This window comes from Callospermophilus lateralis, chromosome 19 (assembly GCF_048772815.1).
Source record: "Callospermophilus lateralis isolate mCalLat2 chromosome 19, mCalLat2.hap1, whole genome shotgun sequence".
Taxonomy (NCBI): domain Eukaryota; kingdom Metazoa; phylum Chordata; class Mammalia; order Rodentia; family Sciuridae; genus Callospermophilus; species Callospermophilus lateralis.
In genome coordinates, this window is record NC_135323.1 from 38,140,708 (window position 1) to 38,168,459 (window position 27,752).

Sequence of the window (27,752 nt, forward strand, 5' to 3'; positions counted from 1 at the left end):
AACAGGACACAAGCAGGCCTGAACATACATGCTGCACCCAAACTGGCTGCATGTGAAGGTAGAGTATTTTAAATAGAATCAGCAGTCTCCAGCCCTAATGTCTGCCATACATTTGAAAGTCACTTATACCAAGAACCTGCAAAATCAAGGGGAAAACATAGCCAGTGAGAATGCCCAGATGAGTCAGATGTTGCAATTATCTGCCAAGGACCTTAAAGTTGTCATAAAAAGTGCCTTAGCCAGGCACAGTGGTGTACCTGGTACCAAAAAACAAAGAAATAAAAAACAAAAACAAACCATGCCTTAACAAGCAGTTACAGGGCTGGGAGTGTAGCTCAGTGATAGAGTTCTTTTATTTACAAGTCTTTTGATGCAAGTGAAAAAATAGGATATTTCAGCAAAGAAAAGTTATGGAAAGATTCAAATGGAATTTGAATAATATTGTATATCACTGGAAGGATGCAGTGGTAGAGATGATAGAGCAATAGAATTTACTCAATTTGAATGACAGAAAAAAGAGGGAAAAAGTGAGCAGAGTCTTAGGTCTGTAGGACAGTAATTTGTATCACTAGCATTGTGGGATGAGAGAGAGCTCATGACTGAAACTCCCCAAATTTATTGAGATACAAATTCACAGACTCAGAAAGCTGAGTGAGCTTCAGGATAAGCCCTTCAGAAACCCACACTGAGTTTGGCATGGTGGTGCACACCTGTAATCCCATCAGCTTGGGAGGCTGAGGCAGGAAGATCACAAGTTCAAAGCCAGCCTCAGCATCTTAGTGAAACCCTGTCTCAAAAAGGGCTGAGAATGTTGGTCAGTGGTTAAGCACCCTGGGTTTAATCCCTGGTACCAAAAAACAAGACAAAACAAATAAACCCACACTGAGACACATCATGATGAACTTTTGAAAACTAAAGACAAAAAGTAATACCAGCCAGAGGGAGATTATCCATTGCCTGAACAGCAGTTTGATTAACAGCTAGAAGGAAGGGGTATTACGAAAACTGCACTGTGAACTTTATCCAGCAAACATCCTTCAGGAATAAAGATGTTCTTAGAAAAGAGCAAATTAATGGCATGTTGCTAACAGACCTACCTAGGAAATGCCTAAAGGAAGCACCCTAAATAGAAAATTGTACTAAAAGGAGGCTGGGACCTTTAGACTGTCAAGAAGCACAATAGAATGTGTGAAAATAGAAGTCAATGTATTTGATCCTTTGCTGCAATCAGTGATAGGGTTTGAGTGGCCCCAAGCCTTCATGTGTTGAAATTTAAACTCTACCATGTGGTATTAAAAAGGTGGAAATTTGCCAGGTGCAGTGGCCCACACCTGTAACCCAGCTACTCAGGAGGCTGAGGGAGCATCACTGGTTTCAGGCCAGTCTGTATAGCTTAGTGAGACTGTCTCAAAATAAGACGGGTTGGGGATGCAACTCAGTACTTGCCTCACATGTGAGACCCTGGGTTTGATTCCCTGTCTTGGGGAGGGGGGGTGTGGAAACATTCTATGGTGTTTAGTTGGAAATCTTTGGGAGGCGATTAGGGTTAGATAAGGTCATTAGGTAGAGCCCCATGATTGAATTCTGGTGGCTTTATGGGAAGAGGAAGAGGGATTAGAAGATACACACACATGTATGCAAACATTTGTGCCTCCTTTCTCACCATATGTTGCCCTGTATCACCTCAGCACTCTGCCCTCAGAAGGTGGTCACTGAAGGCCGCCCCTCTACCTTAAACCTCCAGAACTGGGACCAAAATAAACCTCTTCTTTATAACTCATTCAGTCTGTGGTGTTGGGCTACTGGAAAGAGAAACAGACTTAACCTCATGATTTTCAATCATATTCTGTAGTTCAAGCAAAATTCACACTGATAGAGTGCTTGGTGTACATGGAGGAAATATTTATGATTGCATTCAAAAGCAAGGAGGGTACAGTAAGTTTTTCACACTGTCCTTGGAGTAGTAAAACACTGGTACGGGTAGACTGATCCATTACTATGTACACATTAATATCAGAACAATACTGAAAACACTGAGCATGGTGATCTACTCAAAATCATCATACAATAGAATTCTGAATATGTTCAAATATTCCACAGTAAAGCATGAGAGAGGGAGCAAACATAAAGAGTAACAAAATGGCAGACCTCAGCCTTCCTATGCTAGTAATTGAAATGTGAATATCCTAAGCACACCAACTGGGAGACTGGCACAGTGGATAAAATCCATGACCAGAATATTTTGTCTACTCTGCTGAAACTCCCTGCAGACATGAAGACATGGTGGATTGAAGGATGGAAAAGTGGCCATGTAAACACTGAAACAGAAGATGCTGGCTATGCTAATACCAACCAGGGTGACTTCAGAGCAAAGGACATTTCTAAGGGAAGAAGGACACTGTCTTGGTGATTAGGTGATTAGGAAGCCACAACTATCCTAAATGTGTGTATCAAACAACAGGTTTTCCAAATAAAGCAGGCGCGGCAAGGCGCACGTGATGACAGGAAAATGAGAGAAATCTGCCGGAATGGTTGAAGACGTAAACTCTCTAGTCTCAGCGATTGCTAGGACTAGTGGACAGACGGCACCAGCAATCGGGGGATCCATTGACCTTGGCAGAGCATTCCCTCCGCTGTGAATTGGATCTGGAGTGTCCCCCAGGGGCCCTGTGTTGGGGCATAGACCCCAAGGTGGCACTGCTGAAGGTGGTAGAGATAAGAGGTAAATACTGCTGGGAGATCTTCCAGTCCTGGGGGCCTGCCCTCCTGAGGGATTGTGGGGCCCAAGTTCCTTCCTCTTTCTCTCTTTTTCACTTCCACATCCTGGACCTCAAAACAAACCTTAGCAAATTTAAAAGAGTTAAGTCATACAGTACATGCTTTCTGACAATAATGGAACCAAGTTGAGATCATTAACGAGATGCCAACCCTGCCCCTTTGCAGGCCTCTGTGAGGGAGAGGAGTCTGTGGGTGGCCTCTAAGGGAGTCCCCAGGTTTATAATTGGAAAAAAAAAACCCAGAAATACAAAAGGAAACCTTCACACTGAGGAAATTAGAGAAGACAGTTCTACTCGTAGATTAAAAAGTGAAGTTGTGAAAATGGAGAAAAATAAATACACAGCAAAGAATAACAAAAATAACAAGAACAATAAAATTAACAAACCTCTGTCCAGATTATCAAGAGAAAAAAAATGAGCACAAATTAAACCTAAGGAGTTTAAAGGGTGGTCACTGTAGCCCCTAAATATTTTTAAAAGATGATAAAAAATAATATAAACCAATCTATGCCCCCAAAAGTATATGAAATAGGGAAATCATAGGAAAACACAATTTACTAAAACACAAAAAGAAATAGAAAATGGAGGTGTTCAGCACTGTTGAAAAGATCAAGTTTATAGTTGAAAACCTTCTCACAGTGAAGGCCACAGGCCTAGATGATTGCTGACAAATCCTTCAAGCATAATTTTAATAAGAAAATAACTCTGATCTTAACATCTTTCCAAAAATAGAAACAAGAATATTTCCCAACTCATTTCATGAGGCCAGTTTCACAACCTTGATCCCAAAGGGTGAGAAGGACATTATATAAAAGGAATATTATAGGGCTGGAGTTGTGGCTCAGTGGCAGAGCATTTGCCTTGCACATGTGAGGCACTGGGTTCAATCCTCAACACCACATAAAAATAAAGATATTGTATAGATAAAAAAAAATTTTCAAAAGATGAAACTTTCTATCTTAAAGGAATACTATATAAGTCAAATTTTATTGAACACAGATGCAAAGATTCTAAACAAGGGGCTGGAGTTGTGGCTCAGTGGTAGAGTGCTTGCCTAGCGTGCATGAGGCACTGGGTTCGATCCCCAGCACCACATAAAAAAATAAATAAGTAAACAAATAAAATAAAGGTATTGTGTCCATCTACAACTAAAAAATATTTAAAAAAAAGATTCTAAACAAAACATTAAATATAGAAAGAATGGATTTTTAAAAGATAATAAAGTCAAATTGAATTTATTCCAGGAATGCAAATTAACTTACCTTAAATTAATGTAATTTACTGCATTTAAAAATGGAAAGAATAGGCCAAGTGAGGCACTGTGGCTGGCACATGCATGTATTTCAAGCTACTGGGGGCTGAGGGTGGAGGACTGCAAGTTTGAGGTCAGCCTCACAGCAACTTAACAAGACTGTATGAAATAAAAAGGACTATGGATGTAGCTCAGTGGTTGAGCACTCCTGATTTCAATCTGGAGTATAAAAAAAAAAAAAAAAGCATTTGGTAAAACGTGACCCTCATTTGATTAAGTAGTTATAGCATTGTAGTTGTACATAGCTGGTTCATTTTGACCTAATCACACATGCATGGAATATAATTTGCTTCACTTTGGTCCCTGGTGCTTTCTCTTTCCCTCTCCTCTTCCTTCCCCCTGCTCCTGCTTCTCTTCCTCTACACTACTGATCTTTCTCCTCTTAATTATTTTATATTTATGTTTTTTTAAATAGCTCTTTATAGAAATAGGTGGAATTCCCTATGCTATAGTCATATATGTACATAGTATAATTTGGTCAAGTTCATTTCACATTTCCTCCCTTTTCCTGTCTCTCCTCCCTCCCTGTCAGTCCCCTTCCTCTACTCCACTGATCCCCCCTCTATTTTCGTGAGATCTACCCTGGATTATTCCTCTTATTTTGCTGTAGCTTCCACAGAGAAGAGAAAACATTTGCTCCTTGACTTTCTGAATCTGTCTTGTTTCACTTAGCAGGGTGTTCTCCACTTTTATCCATTTACTGGCAAATGCCATAATTTCATTCTTCTTTATGGCTGATTATATATTCTCCATTGTGTGTGTATGACGTTTTCTTTATCCATTCTTCAGTTGATGGGCACCTGGTCTGGTTCCATAACTGAGATATTGTGAATTGCATTCTTATAAACATTGATGTGATTGTGGTTGAATCACCATAGCATGCTGATTTTAGGATTTTTTTGAATGAATACCAAGAAATGGGCTAGCTGGGTCACATGTTGATTCCATTCCTAGTCTTGAGGAACCTCTGTATTGCTCTCCAAAGCATTTGTATCCATTGACAACCTATGTGTGTACCTTTTCTCCCACATCCTCACCAGCATTTATTATTGTTTGTATTCTTTTCTAAAATACATTTTTTAGTTGTAGATGGACAAAATACGTTTATTTTTATGTGGTGCTGAGGAGCAAATCCAGTGCCTCACACGTGCAAGTTGTGTGCTCTACCACTGAGCCACAACCCCAGCCCCTTGTTGGTGTTCTTGATAGCTGCCATTGTAACTGGAGTGAGATGAAATCTCAAAGTAGTTCTGATTTGCATTTCCCTGATTGCTAGGGATGTCTAACTTTTTTTTTTCTTGTATTTGTTGACCATTTCTATTTCTTCTTTTGAGAAATGTCTGTTTAATTCTTTTGCTCATTTATTAATTGGGTTACTTGATTGGTTGGTTGTTTTTTTTTTTGTTTGTTTGTTTAGTGTTGTTTTTTTAGTATATTCTGGATATCAATACCCTGTGAGAGAAGTATCTGGCAAAGGTTTTCTCCCATTCCGTAGGCTCTCTCTTCACTCTTTGTTTCCTTTGCTGTGCAGAAAGAAACTTTTTTCTTTAATACTTTTTTTTTCTTTTTTTTTTAGTTGTAGATGGACACAGTGTTTATTTTTATGTGGCACTGAGGATCGAACCCAGTGCCTCACATGTGCAAAGCATGCACTCTACCACTGAGTTATAACCCCAGCCCAGAAAGAAACTTTTTACTATTTGATGCTGTTCCTCTTATTGACTCTTGGTTTTATTTCTTGAGTTTTACGGGTCTTGTTATGGACGTCAGCACCTGCACCAATATGTTGGAGTGTTGACCCTGTTTTCTTCTATCAGTTGAGAAGTTTCTGTTTTAATTCCTAGTTTTTGATCCACTTGGATTGGACTTTTGTGCAGGGTGGAAGATAGGTATCCAGTTTCATTCTTCTACATATAGATATCCAGTTCTGCCTGAACCATTTGTTAAAAAAGCTATCTTTTCTCCAACATCTGTTTTTGGCATCTTTGTTGAGTATCAGATGACTGTATCTGCGTGAGTGTGTCTCTTTGTGACCCTTATTTATATAAAACTCTTAGCATATTAGGAATATAAAGGAACTTTTTAAGTCAATTTTATAAAATCCCACAATAAATATATTAAATCAGAAGATCTTCTTGTCACTGTGTACACCTTCATGGGCTGGGCTGGGCTCATGATGCCCAGCTGCTTCCAGCCCTGTTTTAAGAGAACTGGTATCCATTTCAGACCCATCAGAATGGCTCATACAAAAAAAAACAAGGGCAGCTGGTGCAGTGGTGCATAATACCAGTGACTTGGGAGACTGAGGCATGAGCATCGAAAGTTCAAGACCAGCCTTGGCAACTTAGCGAGGCCCTGTCTCAAAATAAAAAATAAAGAGGGCTGGGAATACAACTCGGAGGTAGACACTGCTGGATGCAATACCCAGTACCAGGAAGGAGAGCACTCATACACAACTAGGGGATAAGGGTGCAGAGAGGTCTCCCATGCTGCTGGTGGGAAGGTTGAATGCTGCAAGCACTGTAGGAGACAGCGTAGTGTGGTGCTCAGATAATGAAACAGAAGACCGGTCACCTCTCACCCAGAACTCCACTTCTGGGACTATGCAACTGGGAGTCAAGCCAAGAGCTGCAGGCCCATGTTCTCCGCAGCATCTTCACAGCAGTTAAGATGAAAATCCCAACATCCATGTGCAGTGAAGGAAATATGGTCAATCCACACAGGGGACATCATGCAATCCTAGTGGGGGGGGGGTGATACAGCCCTAGCAGGAGGATATTCTGATGCAGGCACCTGGCTAACTTTGAGGTCAAGTAAAATAAGCCAGGTGGAGGACCACCTCAGTGCACTCACTTACAACAGGTGGCTGGTGACGATGCAGAGTCCTGGGCTCAGATTTCTCCTGGGAATCCTTGTTGCCAAGTCTGTTCCAGCATGGCAGAAGTCAACCCACCATGGAGGGACATTGAGGGCAAGGAAGGAAAGAAGAAACAGCTTCCTCTCCTTTCCCAGGTGGCTTCTAGCAGTGGCCTTGCTGGAAAAGAGGTAATGTGTTTTAACTCTGAATCAAATTTGGAGTTTTGATTATTTCATGGTAGTGGACACTTAAAGTGGCTGAGTTGACACAGGGTTTATATCTTTTTTTTGGGGGGGTACTGGGGATTGAACTCAGGGCACTTGACCATGTAGCCATATCCCCAGCCCTATTTTATTTAGAGACAGGGTCTCAATGACTTGTTTAGTGCCTCAATTTTGCTGAGGCTGGCTTTGAACTTGCGATCCTCCTGCCTCAGCCTCCTGAGCTGCTGGGATTACAGGCATGTGCTACAGTGCCTGGTTGGATTTATATCTTGACATAACTATGGAATTTTAAATCATCTCCATTTGTACCAAAATGTTTAAATTCATATTTGTCTAACTCCCTTCAGAGAGTATATTCTAAAGAGCCACAAAAGGCAAGAAAAATGGGATTCCTAAGTCTCTTCCAAGAGTTTCATCTGCCCAAAGGTTTGGTTACACGTATTTTACAGTGAGTTACTTAAACCATATAATAAACCAAAGTTAGTAAATAACTCTTGGTTCATTCATTCATTCATTATTTCACTCAACAAATATTTATCTGGCACATGACATCTCCAGGCATTCTGTTAGGCACTGAAGAGAATGATGAGTCAAAGCAGATGTAGTTCCTCATCTTCATGGAGCCAAAGGTCCAGCTGGAAGATGGCCAGTGAGCTGATCAGATGATAACGCTCAGAGATGCAGCGGTCAGCCACCGGGCAAGTGCAGGATGCCCAAGGATGGAGTTCTGAGTGGAAACACTGGAAGTGGTACCTTGGAGTGGTAGGTCCTTAGCCAAGCAAAGAAGGCGAGGCCCCTTGTCCTAATAGAGGCCGTGCCCTGCTGGGGAGCAAAGAAGCCAGCAGGAGGCAGACAAGTCATTTTGAGAAGATTGTGAGGAAAGGCATGAGGAGGCCTAGGACAGAGGAGCAAGGGAGACAAACCCAGAGGCTGGCTCCCCCCAAGGACGGCAGGTGATGCTGGTCCAGACCCCCACATGGTGTGGGAGTTGTGGATGGGTTCAGGAGTTGTTTCATGGATAACACTGGCAGAAGCTGGCTGCAGATTTGGAGTGGAGAGGCAGGGAGAGGTTGAGCAGGGCTCCAGGTTCCTGGCTCGGATTCCTGGGCAGATGGAGGTATCCTCTACAGAGGCAGAGAACACTGGCAGTCAACCAGGTTTGCAGGGGAGAGCACATGTCTGGTTTGGGGCATAATGATCTTGAAATAGGTTCCAGTTACACAACACTACTTAACAAATCACCCCAAAACGATGGGCTTCAAACAGTGACTCCTGTTAGTTTATAGATTCTGTGGATCAGGATGTTGACAGGGTGCAGCAGAGGAAGCTTGTCTTCTCCTCGTGGTGGAGGGGCCAGAGATGCCTGCACAATGCACACTCAGGCAGAGGCTGTGGACTGTCACTGGGAGCCTCAGCCCCTTGACATGTGGCTGCTCTGGGCTTTCTCACAGCATGTGCTGGGTCTAAAGGCAAATGTCCCAAGGGGAGAAAAAAGCTGGCAAAAGCAGGGCCACCCTTTGGCTCCAGTGTCAGAAGGCACGCAGTGTATCCTCACAGCCTATGTGCAGGGGGGTCTCCAGCTGCCTTTTTGCTTTGGGCACATGGAAGACAGTTCCACCCTCAGCTTAGCTGGGGGGGTGGCGATGCAGCTGGGCCATTGTGCAGATGCACCCTTGGGTAGTGTCTGTCACTCCTCTCTCCAGGGGAGTCTGCCTGACTCCTCTCTCCAGGGGAGTCTGCCTGACACGTATAGTTCCTCGCCCCAGAGGCCACCTCTATTATTGATTGCTGCAGTATTTTTCCAGGGATGTTCTACACCTGAATAAACATATACCGATGTGTGATTTCACCTCTGTAATAGTAGCAAAGTGTGCACAGTTTTATGCCATGCTTTATTTTCACTTAAGAATACACCTTGGAGGTTTGGGGTGGTGCCTCAGTGGTAGAGCGCTTGCCTAGCACATGCCAGGCCCTAGGTTCAATCCTTGGCACCACATAAAAATAAATAAATAGAATAACAAAATAATGATATTATGTCCAACTACAACTTAAAAAAAAAAAAAAAAAAGAATACACCTCAGAAGCTGGGTGCTGTGGTTCACTCAATCCAGGCCTATAATCCTGTTGTCTCTGGAGGCTAAGGCAGGAGGATCACAAGTTCATACCCAGCCTCAGCAACTTAGCAAGGTCCTAAGTAACTTAGCAAGTCACTGTCTCAAAATAAAAAAGAACTGGGGAGGGGCTGAGGTTGTAGTTCAGTGGCAGAGCACTTGTCTAGCATGTGTGAGGCACTGGGTTCGATTCTCAGCACCACATTATGTCCACCTAGAACTAAAAAATATTTTAAGGGGCTGGGGATGTGGCTCAAGTGGTAGCGCGCTCACCTGGCATGCATGTGGCCCGGGTTCGATTCTCAGCACCACCTACAAACAAAGATGTTGTGTCCGCCGAAAACTAAAAAATAAATATTAACATTCTCTCTCTCTCTCTCTCTCAAAAAAAAAAAAATTTAAATAAAAATAAAAATGAAACAGAATAAAGGCATGCTGTCCATCTAAAACTACAAAAATAATTAAGAGGAGGAGCCAGGCCTGGTGGCACACGCCTGTAATCCCAGCAACTCAGGAGGTTGAGGTAGGAGGATCTCAAGTTCAAAGCCAGCCTCAGCAACTGAGCAAGGCCTTAAGTAACTCAGTGAGACCCTGTCTCTAAATAAAAATACAACAAAGGGCTGGGGATGAGGCTCAGTGTTCAAGAGCCCCTGGGTTCAATCCCCAGTACCAAAAAAACAAAACAAAACAACAACAACAAAAAACAGCAGGCTGGGGATTTAACTCAGTGTTTAAGCACTCATTGGTTCAACCCCTGATACAAATAATAATAATAATTTATCTTGGAGATGATTTAAAATTAATTGATGCAGGGCTGGGTTTGTGGCTCAGTGGTAAAGTGCTTGCCTAGTATGTGTGAGGCCATCAAATCCAAAGTAAAGTTTCTATTGAATTCATGTTACTTTCATATCATCAAGTTGAAAATTCATTAAATCAAACCATCATGAGTCAGGGTCCAACTGTAATTATCGTCTCTTCACCACTATGAGTTGAGGGGGTCTATGATTGTCTAGTCTCAGCCTCTCCTCCCCTCAGTCCCTCATATTATCTACTTTGATTTGAGCATTCAGTGGCCTCTTCGTAGTAAAATTCTCAGCCCAATAAGTGTCAGCCATTATAGTTTGCAGCATCTCTGTCCTTTTGCTCAGTGAGCTTGCGTGCATTGAGCTCAGGGGTGGAACAGGGATCTGCACCCTGGACATCTGCCTACACAGCCTGTCTCAAAGCACCAACTCTGCAACGTCTCCAGAACCCAAAAGAATCCATTTTCTTTTGCACCCAGGAAAATATTTTTTTCTCCTTACCATGCAGAGTGAATAAAGAATAAGACAAACATCTTCTACATCTACTTTCAGCATAGCGAGGGAGACAGGCATTAGCCCAGCAGCCTTTCATGTAATGTAGTAGCTCCTGTGAGAGAGCTTGGTTGTCCCTTGGGGTTCCCTGCCTCACCTGGTGGTGCCAGGTGCCTTGAGGGAATTTCCTTGCAGAAGGAGCAGCTGAACCTTGGGGAATAAGCAGAGCTGGCACAGGGTTTGGGGATGGTTGTGAAGCCAGATTTACAGATAGGTAGTTAGTGTAGTTAGGTAAATCGGGTCTAATATGGAGTAAGATAAAGAAAATGGAGACCATTATCGAGAATGGAATCCAGGAAACCAGAGCAGCACTTGGGGAAATTGAAATGTTAATGTCCCCAAGGCCCGGAATGCATCCTAAGGAACTGTTAATGAAACAGCTCCCAGCAAGCAGGGAGGTGCTAATCAAACCATTCCAGGCCTTTCCTGCCCAGATTACTCCTCCAGCCCACCTATCTGCCACCTTTTGGCCTTCCCACCCGCATTCTATCACTGAAAGAGGGAAATAAAAGACACGAATGTGGGAAAACTAAAAGAAGACCTTAGCTATAAAAAAGGGAAGATCTCGCCCTTCCACGGATTCTGCCTTTCAGGTCTCCTTCTTCCCGGGAGAAGTCTTTTCTGCTGTCCTTTAATAAAGCCTTCCACTTTCCACTCTACACTTGCCTCCGCTTGAAGGACTCCTCAGCGGTAAACATCAGTAACAGTTGGGCTTTGAGAACGTGGCTTTGAGGTAAGACTTTGCAGGGCTTGGTCACTATGAAGTCATCTCATCACTTGATGAATTCTATAGTCACGTCTAGGATTGAAGTAAGAGCCTACAGAGCTGGGAAATGTGATGATAATACTATGAAGCATATAGTGTAAGTACTCCCCTATGTGTGTGTGTGTGTGGGGGGGACATTCTTGGATAAGCATAATTAAATTACTGGGACTTTTGAAGGGTTATGAAATCACCAGTTGCATGTTTTTAGTAAAAGGATGTAGCTATTTGGAGTCCTTAAAAAAGTCAGAATTTGTCACTGTTCAGCAGGGTAGCAACCTACTGTGAGTGATCCACATGGTTTGATGAGCCATGAAGATGTCCCCTGAGGGACATTCTTATTATCCTCAATTAAAGGCACTGGCCACCAGTCACCCAAGTAGCTCCCCTACTTCATCTGGGCTCATCGAGCCCCCTCCCTTTGTATTGTCATGGGATGTGTATGTGTGTGGATTGTGCACATCCTGTCTGGAGAAAGATCCACTTGGATGTTTTCATTTGCAACCAACAAAGTAAAAAGCCAACCAACTTTAGCAATAAAGGTTATCAATTCACGGGAAGCCCAGAGAAGAGTTTGGGGGATGGTTTTTAGGGTGGTTCTGGTTTGAACTTCTGTCTCTGCTTCTGTGTATTGATTTCCCCTTGGGGATCCACCAGTGAGTGGGACATTTTGAAACCATCTGGCCTTACTTCAGGCACAGCAGAGGGCAGCAAGAGCCTCGGGTTATGGGTTATGGAGAGGTCTGTAGGCTGGGGCACTGCTACAACAGAAGTCTGGCAAGGGAGTCTAGGTAGGGCTTGGAGGGGGGTCATGGCATTGAAATAGGTACTTGAGTTGCCTGGAAATGTCCCAAGTGAGAGACTGGAGGGAGCTGCCCTCATGATGGTATGAGGCGATGGGCTCAGGAGAAGCCACAACCTAATGAGGTCAAGGGGCCAGGTTGTTAAAGGGCCAGGGGCAACATGATCCAAGGGGGCTCTGCTGGGACAAAGCAGCCCTGCAGAACTAAGACTCATGTGAGGGTACCCCAAGATTGGAGGACTGTCCTTTGACGTCAGCCAGAGAGAGTCCTCCACACTCCCCTTCCAGGGAACAAAGCATGAGGAGGTGCCTGTAGGGGGCAGTCCTGTGAGAGAAAAACTAGTCCTAGAGCACCAAAGCCAGAATACCATCATTGCCAGGTGAAACCTACTCTTTCTCATTCTTTTTGCCAGGCTACTCTGGAGGAGCCAGAAGGAACTGGAGCAAGGGGGTGGGGGACTCCACTGCTAGTCCGCAGCAATTCCAAGTCCAGTGAGCTGGACAAGGATTTGAGTTGGTTGTGGGATGCAAGTTTTGATTCAAGTGAGATGGGGACATGAATTCTGAGAAAGACCCATTCTTAACAGCCTTTGTCCATAGCCTGTGATGGTCAGTGTCAGCCTGTGATATGAACAAGGTGTGGGGGACACACTGGAGGGCAAGGGCTGGGGATGTGGAGCTTCCTGTTTGACCCCCTGCCTGTGGCTTGTTCAGTTTAACTTCACACTAGCAGAAAGAGGCTGGGCCAAGGCCAGTCCTGCTGGGGAGTATGAGCAAGGCTGGAGTCTCTGCAGAGGGCCTGTGGCCAGGTGAATGGGGCAACAGGTGATATGAGACAACTCAGAGTTGCCAAGTGAGTGTGGTGGACAGGTGAGTGAAAAACAGATGAGGTGTGTGTGTGTGGGGGGGAGCTGGGGATGTGGCTCAAGAGGTAGCGCGCTAGCCTGGCCAGGTTCCATCCTCAGCACCACAAACAAACAAGATATTGTGTCCGGGCGACCTGAGCGCCACACTCTTCCTCCTGGTGTTTAGACCACTCAGGAAAGACACAAGTTTCTTCCCCAACCTGGCAGATGGGGCAAAACATGATGTTGGGCAATAGAAAATTAAGGTCAATTCTTTTTCTGCTCCCTGGGATTGTGGATTAGGAAGTCGCTGAGGCCGACCCCTCCCCCGCGGGGTGATAGCTGCTCACACAACAGGTGGGGGTGCCCGGGTCATCACCAGGATCCCCTGTGCTGCAGCCAACGGCAGGGTCTGAGTATAGGGGGACAGGGGACGCGGACAGCAGTGGGGGCGGGCTTGGCCGTGCTGCCCGCCGTCCTGTGGGTCTGTGTGTCCAGGCTTGTGGTGCATCCCTTGCCAGCCCCTGGAAGGGGTCCCGGGATAGGGAGGGGGCGGGGCGGGGGAGGGAATGCCCAGCCCGCCAAGGGTAAGGGGGGATCGCGGGTCTGTGGGGAGACACGCACCCGCGATGTGCCAGGGTGCAGCCGGCCGCGCGCGGCGGGGGCGGGCGGAGGGCGGTGCCGCTGCAGTGCGGGGACCCGCTCGCCGCGTCCCCGCGCCCCGCGTCCCCGCGCAGCCGCCTCCAGCCTCAGGCGTCGCGCATCCAGGTACGCAGGCTGGGGTGGGGTCTGCCTCTGGACCTGAACTGTCCCGACCTGGGCCTTCGCCGGGGCTGGGAGGCCCACCGGGAAACGCAGGCATTTGGGGACCCACCGGCCGCGGTGCCCCCGAGGAGTGAGTGAGGCGCCGGAGGTGGAACTAGGCCCGCGCCCCGGCTCCGGCCTGGACGCCACATCACAGTCGGGGGGAGGGGTATCCCTGCTTTTTCCCTCTTTTGGGGTTCAGCGCACCGTATTACGGTCTGGGGATCCCCGCCTTCTCTTGGGCTCTGGGGCGCCCCATCATGGTGTGGGGGTGTCTCTCCTTGCGTCCTCTCTTGGGGCCCGAAGCATCCCATCACGGTCTGAGGGTCCTCCACTGCGTCCTGTCTTGGGGTGTGGGGTGCCCCATCACCGTCCGCGGGGGTGTTGCTGCCAGCGCAGGTGGAATCTGGGGGGGGCCTTCCTGGTGGCTGGAAAACCCTGGGGGTTTGGCTGGTGGCCTCAGTCCGGAGGGTGGTGGGTAGACCTGGCTATTGTGACTTAACCCTGCGCAGGGCGCACACAAGCGGTTCTGGCGCCTTTGGCCAGAGGCTGCTATTGTTCTCTAGTCCCCTCAGCGAGGGGCTTCCGTTGCTTCTTTTCCAGGCTTCCCTACCTTTTGATATCCACTGACTCCCCCTCCCCCACTTCCTTTATCTCTTGGAGGACCCCTCCAACTGGGACCCCATGTGGTGACAACATTTACATTTCACACAGGTGTCCTTACAACGGGAAGGTGAATGAAAGTGAGACCATATTAACCCCGGGGCTTGGACACTGGGAGCACCAGGCACCCCACTTCTCCCACCTCAGATTTCTTAGAGAGGCAAAAGGGGGCTTTGGGTCACCCACAAGTTCTATTTGAATCTTTTCATCCCCACAAAATCTGTTCAGAGGTAAGGTCTTTGTGGCTGTTAATATATTAAACAATTCATCCAATCTCGAAAAATGAAAGATCTTTGACAAATGCAAAATAAATGACATTTTCTGTGTTACACCTTTCATTGGATTTGCCTGCCAACAATAAAATCTTATATACTGTGTGCATGTTTGTGAAGCACAGCAGTGCAGCCCGGGGTCTCCTCCAGCTCCTCTAAGGTTCATGTGGTTTTGTATTTTCCTCAGAGGGAAGAACAAGAAGCTCTGACCATGGCCTCTCCATCCTCTTTCCACTTGGAGGAGGAGGACACTCTGAAGGGGTGTGAGCTGTATGTTCAGAAACACAGCATCCAGCAGGTGCTCAAAGATTGCATTGTGCACCTCTGCATCTCCAAGCCTGACCGCCCCATGAAGTTCCTCCGGGAGCACTTCGAGAAGCTAGAGAAGGTCAGTGACTTCCAACCTGGGGGTGTCCCTTTGCAAGTGTTCTAAGGTGGAGTAGTCATAAGCCTCTCCTTCTTCCTGAGTGCCAGAAGGTTGTCCTGAGGATCTTTCTGTAAGATGGACAGAGAAGCCCATTTGGTCTGACCCTAGCTTGTTTGGTCTCAGGTTCATCCTTGGGCATTGTCTTCCTGGCCACAGAATTCCCCCCTTCTACTTTCAGGGGATTCAGGACTCCCTTGGAAGATGATCCATGTTTTTAGGTAGTTCATGGAGTTCCCTGGCTGTTTTCAGCTTCGGGCGGATGGAGGTTGGGACCAGGTCTAGTTGTAGATGCCACTGGCATTTTGGATAAAAGAAAGTAGCTCCAATTACCCCCATGAAGCGGGTCAATTGGGGTGAGGTTCCACATCAGCCTGTACCACTGAGACTTGACAGTCATGGATAGAAACATACTTCAGACAAAGGCAAAGCACATACCTGCTCAGCTCTTTTTTTTTTTAATTATTATTTTTTGTGCCTTGAGGGAGTGAACTCAGGGCCTCATGCATGTTAGGCAAGTGCTCTACCACTGAGGCACATCCCCATCTTTTTTATTTTAAGATTGGGTCTCTTGCTAAGTTCCCCAGGCTAGCCTTGAACTTGGGGTCCTCCTCCCTCCTCCTTCAAAGTATCTGGGATTACAGATATCTGCTGCCATACCTGGCTTCAGCTCTTTGGAGAGACCCTTATCTTCCATGAATGACACCCCTACCACTTAGTGGCCCGCTTCTGAACTCTTCCTGGGCAGGGGAGATTGGATATGAGACCCTATGGCTTTGTCCTGTGGTTTCTTCTTCCAGTCCTCATCCCCATTTCTTACCCCAGACTGGCTCTAGGTGTCATGTGAGATTTCCTCTCCTTGATATTTGGTTGCAATTTAACTGTCCCTTGTCCCATGGGGATCAAGTGGAAATGTGGGCAGCCCTGTTCATGCAAAGATCTGTTTTTAAACAGCAATGAACTCTCAGGTCCTCATCCATGATGTGATCACATTGCCCTGATTCAAAGGAATGAATTTGTTTATTCCCTTGAAGACAATCCATCCAAAATTTATGTATTTGGTGCTAGGGATCAAACCCAGGGCCTCCTACATGCTAGGCAAGTGCTGTACCACTGAGCTACCCCACCAAAAAATATTTATAAGCAATGCAGCCTATTAAAGAAAATTTGAGAAGTTCAGAAGTAGAAATAAAATCTTCTGCAGTTCCCCCGCTCCTTCCCCCTCAAGTTCTGTGCTTTTTAAAATCACAGTGTTTTCACTCCTGCATAGTCATGTTGCAAATGTGCTTTTATATTTTGCATTTCTCCATTTGTCATCTGCTCTTCACAGACCTCATTTTCAATGTCTGCGTGATGTTCTTTTGAGAGGAGATAAAGGTTTTCGACCTTGCCTTCATGATTGGTAATTGAATTGTTTCCAGTTTTTTTTTTTTTTTTTTTTTAAGTACTAAAAGTTATGCCATATTGACATTTTCACCCATAGATTTTTCCCCCCTGTACATAGTGTTTGTTTAGGATGGCCTTCTAGGACAGGAATTCCTGGGTGAAGACAGTCTTGCTGATTCTGTGAAAAGCTTTCCAATAGGGGCATCAGTTCACATTCCCACCATCAGAATAGGACTGCATTTATCCACACTCACCAATTTTGGCTGTTTTAATTTAAAAAGATATTTCTTGCTTGCTTTCTTGATTTCTTTCTTTTTTGATTTCATTCTTTCTTGTTTTCATTTTTTTTTCTTTCTTCAGTTGATAGGTGAACACAGTCATGTGGCCTTAGCTCATCTTTCTTTGGTTAGTCATGAAGTCATTGTTTTGTTGGGTTCCCAGGTACAAAACCAGAGAACTGGGGAGTGGGGAGGAGGTACTTCCATTTCTTGCACTTTGGAAGAGGGAGAACTGGGCAGGTGGCCCTATTCCTTTCTCATCTCAAACCACACTTTGTCATGCTGGAATCACTTGCTTGGTCTGCTCACACGTGATCCCAAGCCAGGTTGCCAGCCCCACAGGACATTAGTTTGAGGCATGATTGGCTGCAGGAGTCCACCAGGAGACCCAAGGCTGGGGGACTCTGGCCTGCAGACATTTTTGGTTGCTACACTGGGGGTGGGCTCAGCCAGCCAGTTGTTATCCAGTAGGTAGAGGTCAGGAATAGGGGCAAGACAACCCTTATGACAAGGAATTATATGACCCCAAATTCCAGTGATACTGAGATTGAGAAACTCTAGAATCCAGTGGGTGAGGAACTCAAGATCACCAGCATGTAGGGGGGCAGGGCCCAGTGGTGGTAAGATTTGGAAAGTTGAAGGTCAGGGGCGAAGCCAAGTTTCTGGCCTGATAAGGAGGACACAGAAGGGAACTAGGTGAGTATGAGTTTGGAGCTCAGTGGGTCACCTATCAGGGAATACCAAGGGCAGCAGGAGCTCCTAGTGGGAAAGTGTCTGTGACAGAGAGCAGTAGAAGCCAGGAGGGGGCCGCAGTAGGTGTGAGGCTGAGATGATGGGGTCCAGGTAGGATGGAGGTGGGATGTCTGCTGGCAGATTGAACCTGGCAATAAGAAAAGTAGCTTGAAGCTTGAGTCTTGGTTGGGCAGAGCCACTGGGTGGAGGGTACACTGCTGGGTAGGGAAGGTCAAGGCTTCTGTTCTGGATGTGATGTTTGAGCTATTAAGGGGCAGCTGACTGTGAGATGGGCGCTTATGGGCAGGGCTGGGGACAGGGTGGAAGATTAATTGCGACACTTGCCCTGGAGTTCCTGCCTGACAGGTGAGGGCTGAGGTGCGAATGGGGTTAGGTGCCTTTCCAGAGTGAGGTGGCCACGGGACCTTGTTTTGGCCCTGGTTTCATGTTGATGATGGGCCCACCACAAATTGGGTGTACCTTACTGGAAATGCCTGGGGCCAGAAATGTTTTGAGATTTGGGGTGTTTGGACTCAAATTGCTCTTATTTAACAATAAGAGAATTACGTGAGTCCTTTTCTGACCATGGTTGCTGGTGGCTGCTGCAAAGTACAATAGTAACAAAAAATTACATTTGCTAAAATTACCCACACACATACGCATCTGTGCATTTATACTGCAAAGCACAAAAAGGTCCCCAGAGAATTTACATTACTTAGTAATGTAATTTTTTGTAACTATTTAGTTTGCACTGGTTGACTTAGGTTTGACTACAGAGGGGGCAGCTTAAAGAAATTTCCCGTTTCACAGTACAGAAGGGTAGAAGTGTAAGATCAAGAGCAAGGCATTCGCAGAGCTGGCTCCTTCCGGGGGCTGTGCAGAGGTCTCTTCCAGACCTTTCTCCAGCTTTTTTATTTTGTTTTTCGTGGTTGCTGGCAGTCTTTGGTGATCCTTGGATTGAAGAGAATCTTCCGTGCCGCTGACTTTATCTTCACACAGCATTTTCCTGTCTCTGTGTCCAAAGTGTCCCTTTTTATGAGGATACTGGATTAGAGCCATCCTAATGACTCATTTTAACTCAGTGACCTCTGGAATACAGTCTCCAGGGAAGGTCGCATACTAAGGCCTTGGGGTGAGGACTCCGACATGTCTGTTCTGGGGAACACAGTTCACCCGTCATGGCTACCTCTCCAGGCATCTTTCCAGAGCTTACCACCAATTCATTGGAAATATGTTGCAGGTTGTCACCTGTGGTACAATTTCCCTTTTGTCAAAGGTAATGCCAACAATAGCGTATTTATGTGCAAAAGAGAAATCCAAGGGCATACATCCAAACTCCCACAAGGCAGGGCTTATTTTGGCTTTCTTTTTCTGCAACAGCTGGTAAGTTCAGGCTTTTGAGGTGTTTTGTGAATGTCTGAAATCATATGCCCATTTTTGTGTGGGGGTGCATTTTATGTAGGAGAATGTCCTTTTTCTGTCAGATCAAGCGGATCTGAGATGCCAAAGTGAACAGCACCTAAGAGAGCTACGAAATCCCACAGGAATCCCACTTCACAAGAAATGTCTCCAGCCAGTGAGAAGCAGTGGGATAGAACCAGGAAACTCATCTACTCCTGGCTAGGGCTGGCAGCCCCACAGGGACAGTCAACACCTGAGCCACCCACCCCTGCTCTTCCCCTTAAGGTCAACCCGGCAGAGCTGTAGGCAGGAGCAAGAGGGATGGAGGTTTTTCTCAGCTTTTATCACAAGCAAGGTATATATCTATGAGATTGATGAAGCTGCCTCTCATTTTTTATTCAATGGTAAAACACAGCCCTGGAACTTTCCCACCATGACGGGGGCTTTCTGAAGACTGCATAAGATGATAAAGTCATCAATCTTTTTAATATTGAATTTTAGACGCTATAGAAAAAAAGATCCCTCCATAAAAACTCACCTCTTGTACACTGGCCTTAAGTTCTCTGGGGACCTGTTTTTGCTTTGCAGTATAAATGTACAGATGCATATGTCTGTGGGTAATTTTAGCGAATGTAATTTTTTGTTACTATCATTCTTTGCAGTAGTATTTATTTTAGTTGTTGATGGATCTCTATTTTATTTATTTGTATGTGGTGCTAAGAATCGAACCCAGTGCCTCATGTATGCTAGGCAAGTGCACTACCACTGAGCCACAACCCCAGCCCCTGCAGAAGTATATTTTATTGTTGTAAAATATACAGTGCCGTTCGTTGACCATTTTGGCTTCACGGATTGAGTACATTGAGTTACATTCATATCGTTATGCCTCCTTTTTAGTAGCCTGAACCACCATGTCAGATTGCTATGAAATATTCCATGTGGGATGCATCATGATTTTCATCTTCTTTTTGTTGGTGTCTGATTGATGGCTTCCAAAGGAAAGCTTCACCATCATGATAACGAACTGATTTAAAGGAAGCGTGTAGGTGCAGGTGGCTCAAGAACAGGCTCTACAGCAGCGCTCTGCTCCATCCAGCCTGGAGTCCCTGCTTCCCCATGGAACATCTCCCAATGCTGGTTCAGCTGTGACTAAAAGATCTGACCAGAACAATTTTAGGGGAGGAAAAGTTTGAGGGCTAACAATTTCAGAGGTCTCAGTCCTTAGAAGTCCAACACCATTTCTGGGGCTGAACATCTTGGCAGAAGAGTGTGGCAGAGGGAAGCAGCTCATATGGTGATCAGAAAGCAGAGAGAGAGAGAGAGAGAGAGAGAGAGAGAGAGAGAGAGAGAGAGCTCTCCACTTGCTAGATACAAATATATACCCCAAAGCAACACCCCCAATTTCCACCTCCTCCAGCCACATCCTACCACTTTAGTTACCACTCAGTTAATCCCTGTCAGAAGATTGATTCACTGATTGGGTTAAGTCTCTCACAGCCCAATCATTTCTCCTCTGAACCTTCTTGGATTGTCTCACACATGGGCTTTTGGGGGATACTTCACATTCAAACCATAACATGCCTCAGGGATGGGGCTTACCTGGGAAGTCCCCTGAATTTGGAAACCATATGAAGTTCACTGAGATTCCTGGTGACCAGTGCTACAGATGCCATTCTGGTGGCATAAGCTGAATACCTTGGCTTCCTGGATCCCATGGTCTTGGAAGACATACTTGCATGGAATCAAACAGTTGTCCACTAGCACTCAGAAGACCCATACTCTGGGTTCTGAGGAGGCCAGGGGTACGCCAAGATGGGAGAGCTATAGTTCCAGCCTTGAGGGTAGCATTTGATACATGGGCAGATACAGGTGGTTGTCCAGGGGTGGTGAAGATGATCTGGAAGCATGTGTGCCATACATTGAAGCTAGGGGGTTGGCTTTGCCTTGGGGAGGGTGGGCAGAGACACTTCACAGAGGAGAGCTTGAGTGGACACGGTGACTATGTAACATTGGCCAGGAAGGGGTAGAATGGAAGGGCTCTTTGTGCAGCAGAACAGCCTGTGCAGATCCCAGAGCCTGTGGGGTGGGGAGGGGTGAGCCTTTTGGGCAGGGCATGGAAGGCCTAGCCTGTGGGGCAGGGCTCTGTCCTAGTGGTGCTGGAGCCACAGAAGGATTTGACATGACCAGATGTCCTTTCTGCTTCTGTTGACAATAGTATGAATGACATTAGTTGCTTTTTTGTTTTTTAATATGTTGATTAAAAATAAAAATATTAAATAAAGCAAACACAAATTTTTTTTAATATTTATTTATTTATTAGTTTTCGGCGGACACAACATCTTTGTTTGTATGTGGTGCTGAGGATCGAACCCGGGCTGCACGCATGCCAGGCGAGTGCACTACTGCCTGAGCCACATCCCCAGCCCGCAAACACAAAATTTTAGCATTGGGTTTCAAGTTTACATAATCTCTCAGGTCTTTCGTAGACCATAATATGGTCTCAAAGCCTGTAGCTACAATCTCAACATTTTCTCTCATGCCTCAGTTTTACTTTAATTTATATTTTACATAATTATATAACATCTACATAGATGGAAAGGAGTTTGGCATGCATTTCAAGTTTTTCACCCAAAGGAAAGTGCACTCTTAAAAATGAAACTACTGCAAGGGAGTTTCACTTTCTACAAGAATTCTGCCCATTTATTTATTTATTTTGATTTTTTTAATATTTATTTTTTAGTTACAGTTGGACACAATACCTTTATTTTATTTATTTTTATGTGGTGCTAAGGATCGAACCCAGGTCCTTGAATGTGCTAGGCAAGCACTCTACTGCTGAGCCACAACCTCGGCCCCTTATTTTGATTTTTATTAGTTCTTTTTACATGATAGTAAAATTCATTTTGATATATTTATCAAACACAGACTTTATTTTATTCTAATTAGGACCCCAATTTTTCAGATGTGTAAGATGGTGGAATTCACTGTGGTGTACTCATATATGTACATAAGAAAATTATTTTGGATTCTCCACTGTTTTTTCTTTTCCTACCCCCCATCTTCCCTTCATTCCCTTCTCTTCTATATCTCTTCTTCCAACCCCCCACCCCCATTGTGGGTTAGCTTCCACATATCAGTGAAAACATTTGACCTTTGGCTTTTTGGGACGGCTTATTTCACTTAGCGTGATAGTCTCCAGATCCTTCCATTTACTGGCAAGTGTCATAAAGTCATACCTCTTTATGGCTGAGTAATATTTCATTGTATACATACCACATTTTCTTTATTCCTTCATCTGTTGAAGCTCACTTAGGGTGGTTCTATAGCTTAGCTATTGTCAATTGAGTTGCTTATTGATGTACTACAATGCGACACTGTAGTATGCCGATTTTAAATCTTTTGGATAAATATTAAGGAGTTGATAGCTGGATCAACTGGTGATTCCATTCCTAGTTTTTTGAGGAATCTCCATATTGCTTTCCAGAGTGGTTGCACCAATTTTCAGTACCACGAGCAATGTGTAAGTGTACCTTTCCTCCCACATCCTCACCAACATTTACTGTTACTGTAAAAATACAATTATTTGTTGTAAAAATACAATTTTTGATAATTGCCATTCTGATTAGAGTGAGATGAAATCTCAGTGTAGTTTTAATTTGCATTTCTCTAATTGTTAGAGATGTTGAATAGGTTTTCACATATTTGCTATTTGTATTTTTTTCTTCTGAGAAGTGTCTGTTCAGTTCCTTTGCCCATTTATTGATTGGGTTATTATCATTATTTTGATGTTAAGTTTTTAAAGTTCTTTATATATCCTGGAAATTAATGCTCTATCTGAGTTGCAGGTGGCAAAGATTTTCTCCCATTCTATGGGGTCTCTATGTTCTTGGTTTTTTTCTTTGCTGTGAAGAAGCTTTTTAGTTTGATACCATCCCATTTATTGATTATTGATTTTATTTCTTGTGCTTTAGGAGTCTTGTTAAGGAAGTCAGTTCCTGAGCTGATACTTTTTGAATTTTGAGCTAGCTTTGCCTTTCTGGGCCATTAGCTTATGTTAGAAAATCCTCTGTGTTAGATAATATAAGAACATGTACTGGGTTTTAGTTGCTAATGCATTCTTGAGGACTTTTGCATTATGTTCATGGAGGATGTGGTCTGTAGTTTTTTTTTTAATATTTATTTTTTAGTTATATGTGGACATAGTATCTTTATTTTTATGTGGTGCTGAGGATCGAACCCAGTGCCTCACACATGAGCACTTTACCTCTGAGCCAAAATCCCTGCCCGGTCTGTAGTTTTTATTTATTTAATGATTTCATATCACATGGTGTCAGGATAATGCTGGTCTTACAAAGTGAGTTGGGGAGTCTTCTTCTGGCTGGAATAACCAGGAGAACCCTGCGTAGAATGGCATAACCTCTTCTGAGCCCTGAGTTTTCTTTGAAGGTTTTATAAATTCAATTTCTTTAATAGAAGAAAAATAGGATAATAGTATAACCTATTTAGGTTATCCATTTCTTCCTGAGTTTTGGTAGTGTGTGTCTTTCATGGAATTGGTCCAAGTAATTTAAGTTATTAAATTTATGGGGATAGATTTTTTTTGTTAACTTTAATTATCCTTTTAATGCCTATATTTGTATTCTTTCATTCTTGATGTTAGTAATTTGTGTCTTTTCTTGCTGATCAGTCTGGCTAGAAGCTTGTCAACTCTATGAAATTTTCCAAAGAAGTAGATTTTAGTTTTATTTATTTTTTCTCTATTTTTGATCTTATTATTTTTTGTTTTGGGCTAAAGTTTCTTAAGGTGAAAATTTTGATTATTGGTCTAAGACTTTAAAAAATTTTATTAGTTATTGATGGATCTTTATTTATTTGTTTGTTTATATGTGGTGCTAGGAATCGAACCCAATGCCTCACACATGCCAGGCGAGCGCTCCACCACTGAGCCACAATCCCAATCCCAGCCCCTAAGACTTCCCGCCCCCCCCCAGGAATTGAACCCAGTGGCACTTAACCACTGAGCTAAATTCCCATTCCCCATCCCTGTTTATTTTTTTATTTGAAGAAACAGTGTCTTGCTAAGTTGCTTAGGGCTTTCCTAAGTTGTCGAGACTGGCTTTGAACTTGCAATCCTGCCTCTGCCTCCTGAGTCACTGGGATCACAGGTATGTGCAACTGTGCCCGGCTCCTACTGTTCTTTTCTAATGTAATGCTGTAGACACCCCACAGCTGTGGAACATTAGCTGCATCCCACAAATTTTGATATGCTGCATTTTTTTCATTTTTTATGTAGTGCAAACATTTTCCTGTTTCCACCAAGATTTTTGTTTCATTGATTATTTAGAAGATTTTTTGTTTAATTTCCGAAAATGGGAGGGGCTTTTCAGATGCTTTTGTCACCCAGTTCTGGCTCAGTTCCATCCTGGTGAGTTGTGCACTTCTCCCTTCTGAATTTGTTAAGGTGTGTTTAATGCTTATCTTGGCGAGTGCTCCAGGTAATCCTGCTGCAGTTGGGTGGGGCAATGTCAATGTTGATGCTCCAGTGGCAGGCATTTTCTGTCCCTGATGGCTTTCTGTCCCCTTGTTCTGTTATTGCACAGGAGCACTGAGATGAGTTATAATTGTGCACTTCTCTAGTTTAACTCGACCAGCTTTGCTCCATGGATTTTGAAGCTCCGTGATCAATTCCTCTCTGCTGCTGTTAGGTTTCCTTTGTGTACTTTGTCTGACATGAGGACAGCTGCACATGCTTTCTTTTAATTAGGATTTTCATGGCTCATGTTTTCCCATCCTTTTATTGTAGCTTTACCAGTAAAGAGTCTCTTATTGACAGCAAATGGTTGGTTTAAATTTTTTTTTTTTAACCAATGACAATTCCTGTCTTGTAATTGATATGTTTAGACAATTTTTGTTTTTTTAAAAAAGAAATAATATTTCTTACTCTACATACACATACATATACATATATATTACCTCACTTATATGCCATATGTATTTAACCTAATTACTGTTATGGTTGGATTTTTTTAAAAAATGAATTATTTTTCTATTTGTCTTGTGTATTTTTCCCTCTTGTTCCTTTTTTCCCTGCTTTTATTCTTTATTTTTAGTGTTGAATTTTTATTTACTGTCTTTTTAAAGTGATTGCTCTAGAACTTACAATAATTATAAGTAACTCCTTGACTGTTTTAATTATTGTTTTACCATTTCCAGTAAAGCATGCGAGCATTGTACCCTAGAGTCCCACTCTCCTTTATTATAATTGTCCTATATATTACATCTACATACATTGAACCCTCATTATAATTTTTACTTTTAATGCATATTTTAAATCATTTGAGAGGGGAGAACCATCTAGTATATGTGCCCAGGATCTACCATTTCCATCTCTCCTCCTTCATTCCCAAAGTTCCATCTGAACTTGATCATATCTGCAAACCCTGTTTCTAAACAAGGTCCCCTGGAGTTTCCAGATGGACTTGGATTTGGGGGGATTCTGTGTATAGGTCAGCTTACTGTCACTGTGACAAAATACCTGAAACAATTTAAAAGGAGGAAAGGTTTATTTTGGTTGACGGGGGTCAGAGGTTTTACCTATGGTCTCCTGGCTGTGTTGTTTGTAGGCCTGTGGTAGGGGAGCATAGCATATGGTGGAGCTGAGCTGCTCACCTCAAGATGGCTGGGAAGGAGAGAGAGAGAAGGGGCCAGGGAGACAATTCCTCAAGCTAGGCCCCACCTCCTACAGTTTTCGCCACCTTCCTAGCCTGTTAATTTATGAATCCATTGATGGCCTCATGCACTGATGAGGCCATGATCCAGTCACCTCCAGCAGGCCCCACCTCTGAATACTGCAGTCTTGAGGACCAAGCCCTCAGCATATGAACTTCCAGATCCAAACTCCAACACTATTCCAGCCCTGACAGCATCCAACCTGAGAAGTCAGATGTAGAGAAATGGGGAAAGATGAAGGATGAAGAGATAATTTATAAAAATAAAAGCAGAAAAGCTAAGGAATCAAAGAAATAGTGGCAGTGAAATCAAACCCTGACTCCTCAAGGAGATTAATGAAGCAGATAAAGGTCTGATGTGCCTTCCAGGTTAGGGAGAGGCGGCATACAACTTGTCTTGAGCTCATATGAGGAAGGAGCAAGCACATTTCTGAGCAGGGCTGGCAGGGAGCGTCATCTGGGAGATCCTCCCTGCTTCCTCCTTTCCAAGGCTGGTCCAGGGTCCTCTTTTGCCTTTTCCTCTATTCTCTTGTTAGCCTGGTATACATTTGATGTTCAATAAATGACTAGAGACTGTTTTTCTCTTATACATTTACCACTGAATGGCTGAGTACTCCCTAGGCCAGTCCTTTACCCTCTCTGGTCCTCAGTTCCCACTTATTCTGGTTTCTTTAGAGGATGCTACACCCCTGAGCTCAGCTCATAAGTCCTGCCTGGGGCTGGTGACCCTGGGATCCTCTCTTGGAGGCCTAGGTCTTCAGATGCCACAACCACCCTCTTAGGACTTGGGGCTTCAGGGTACAGATGGGCAGTATTGGGATGGTACATAGAGCTTCTCCCTGGAGATGGGCCAGAAATGCTGCTCATGCTTGCCTGGCAGGGGTGGGTGCCTGAGGAAGCCATGCTGCTGAAATCACTTTTCCTCCTCTGGGTGTGGGAGTCCAGTGCTGAGGAGGCGGTTGGCTTGATAAACTGCCTCTTTGAATCCCTATTGGTGGGGGAGGGCAGACTGCAGCCTTAGGGCCAGGGAAGTGGACAGTCAGACAGGACTTTGGAAAGCCACCAGCCCCAGCCATGGGGGCTTCTCATGAGGACAAACTAGGTTCCAGAAAATCTCTGAGATTCTAGTCCCCATCTGAATGGCTTCCTCTCGGCTGAAGTCTGCATTCTGTCCCTTGTGTAGGAAAAATGTTGTCAGAAGAAAAGGAGGGACATCTTTACAGCCCATGACATTGACTGGCCTTAGGGCAGGAAGGGGACAATCCCTGGGCTGTTGTTCCTGATTCAGGGGCAAATTCTGGCCACCGAGCTTTCTGGAAACCCCTCTGGAAACTGGTTCCCACACTTTCAGTATAAAGATTCCTTTGGCTGGAAAAGCCTGTCCTGACCTGATGACCTTGACTGTCCCTCACTCCAGACAATTCATCAGCATGAAAACAGAGACAGGAAAGGGGAATCTGAGGAATGAGAGGTTTTCCTGGAATTCCACGGAGGGAAAGGAAAGGGATACCAGCAGAGATAATGGACAGGCATTTGTGGGAGGCAGAACAGGGAGAGGAGCCCTGTGGTGGCTCCACCCCTGCCCGTTTCTTCCTGTGGCCTCCTGAAGTGGCCTCTGTGTTTCAGACCACCTGTATCCTGCCCAGTTTGACCCTGTGCCTGCTGAAGATGGAAAATCATTTCCATGCCAGGTCAGGCGATGCCCATCCTTCTCAGAAAACAGGCCCTGACGGCTGCTGTCTGGAAGAAAACAGATTTGGTTCCCCCAGGGAGGGACCTGGGATCCCCACCCAATGAAAGAGCATGGGCCACATGCTCCTTTGTGACATGGGCCACTTGGGACACCAACAGCTGGAGCTCTTTTGTGTCCCGTGGGTGTGGGTCTGACAGCCTGGTAGATAATTGTGAGCTCAGACTCAGGTGCCTAATCTAGACTCCAGAAGGAAATTCCTTGAGATCCTGGCCTTCCCACTGGGATCCTTCCTGGCCTTATCACCAAGAAGGTCTTTGTGATTTAT

The 27,752-nt window shown here is 44.6% G+C and overlaps 1 protein-coding gene across 1 annotated transcript in view; it reads left to right on the top strand.

Moving 5' to 3' along the window:
* Positions 1–27,752, top strand: part of Prkar1b (protein kinase cAMP-dependent type I regulatory subunit beta) — a 136,558-nt gene that overhangs the window by 2,013 nt on the left and 106,793 nt on the right. The window contains exon 2 of the mRNA XM_076840190.1: positions 14,973–15,173. Within this exon, the coding sequence (XP_076696305.1) occupies positions 14,997–15,173 (177 nt within the window). The 5' untranslated portion in view covers positions 14,973–14,996. The remainder of the gene's footprint in view (positions 1–14,972; positions 15,174–27,752) is intronic.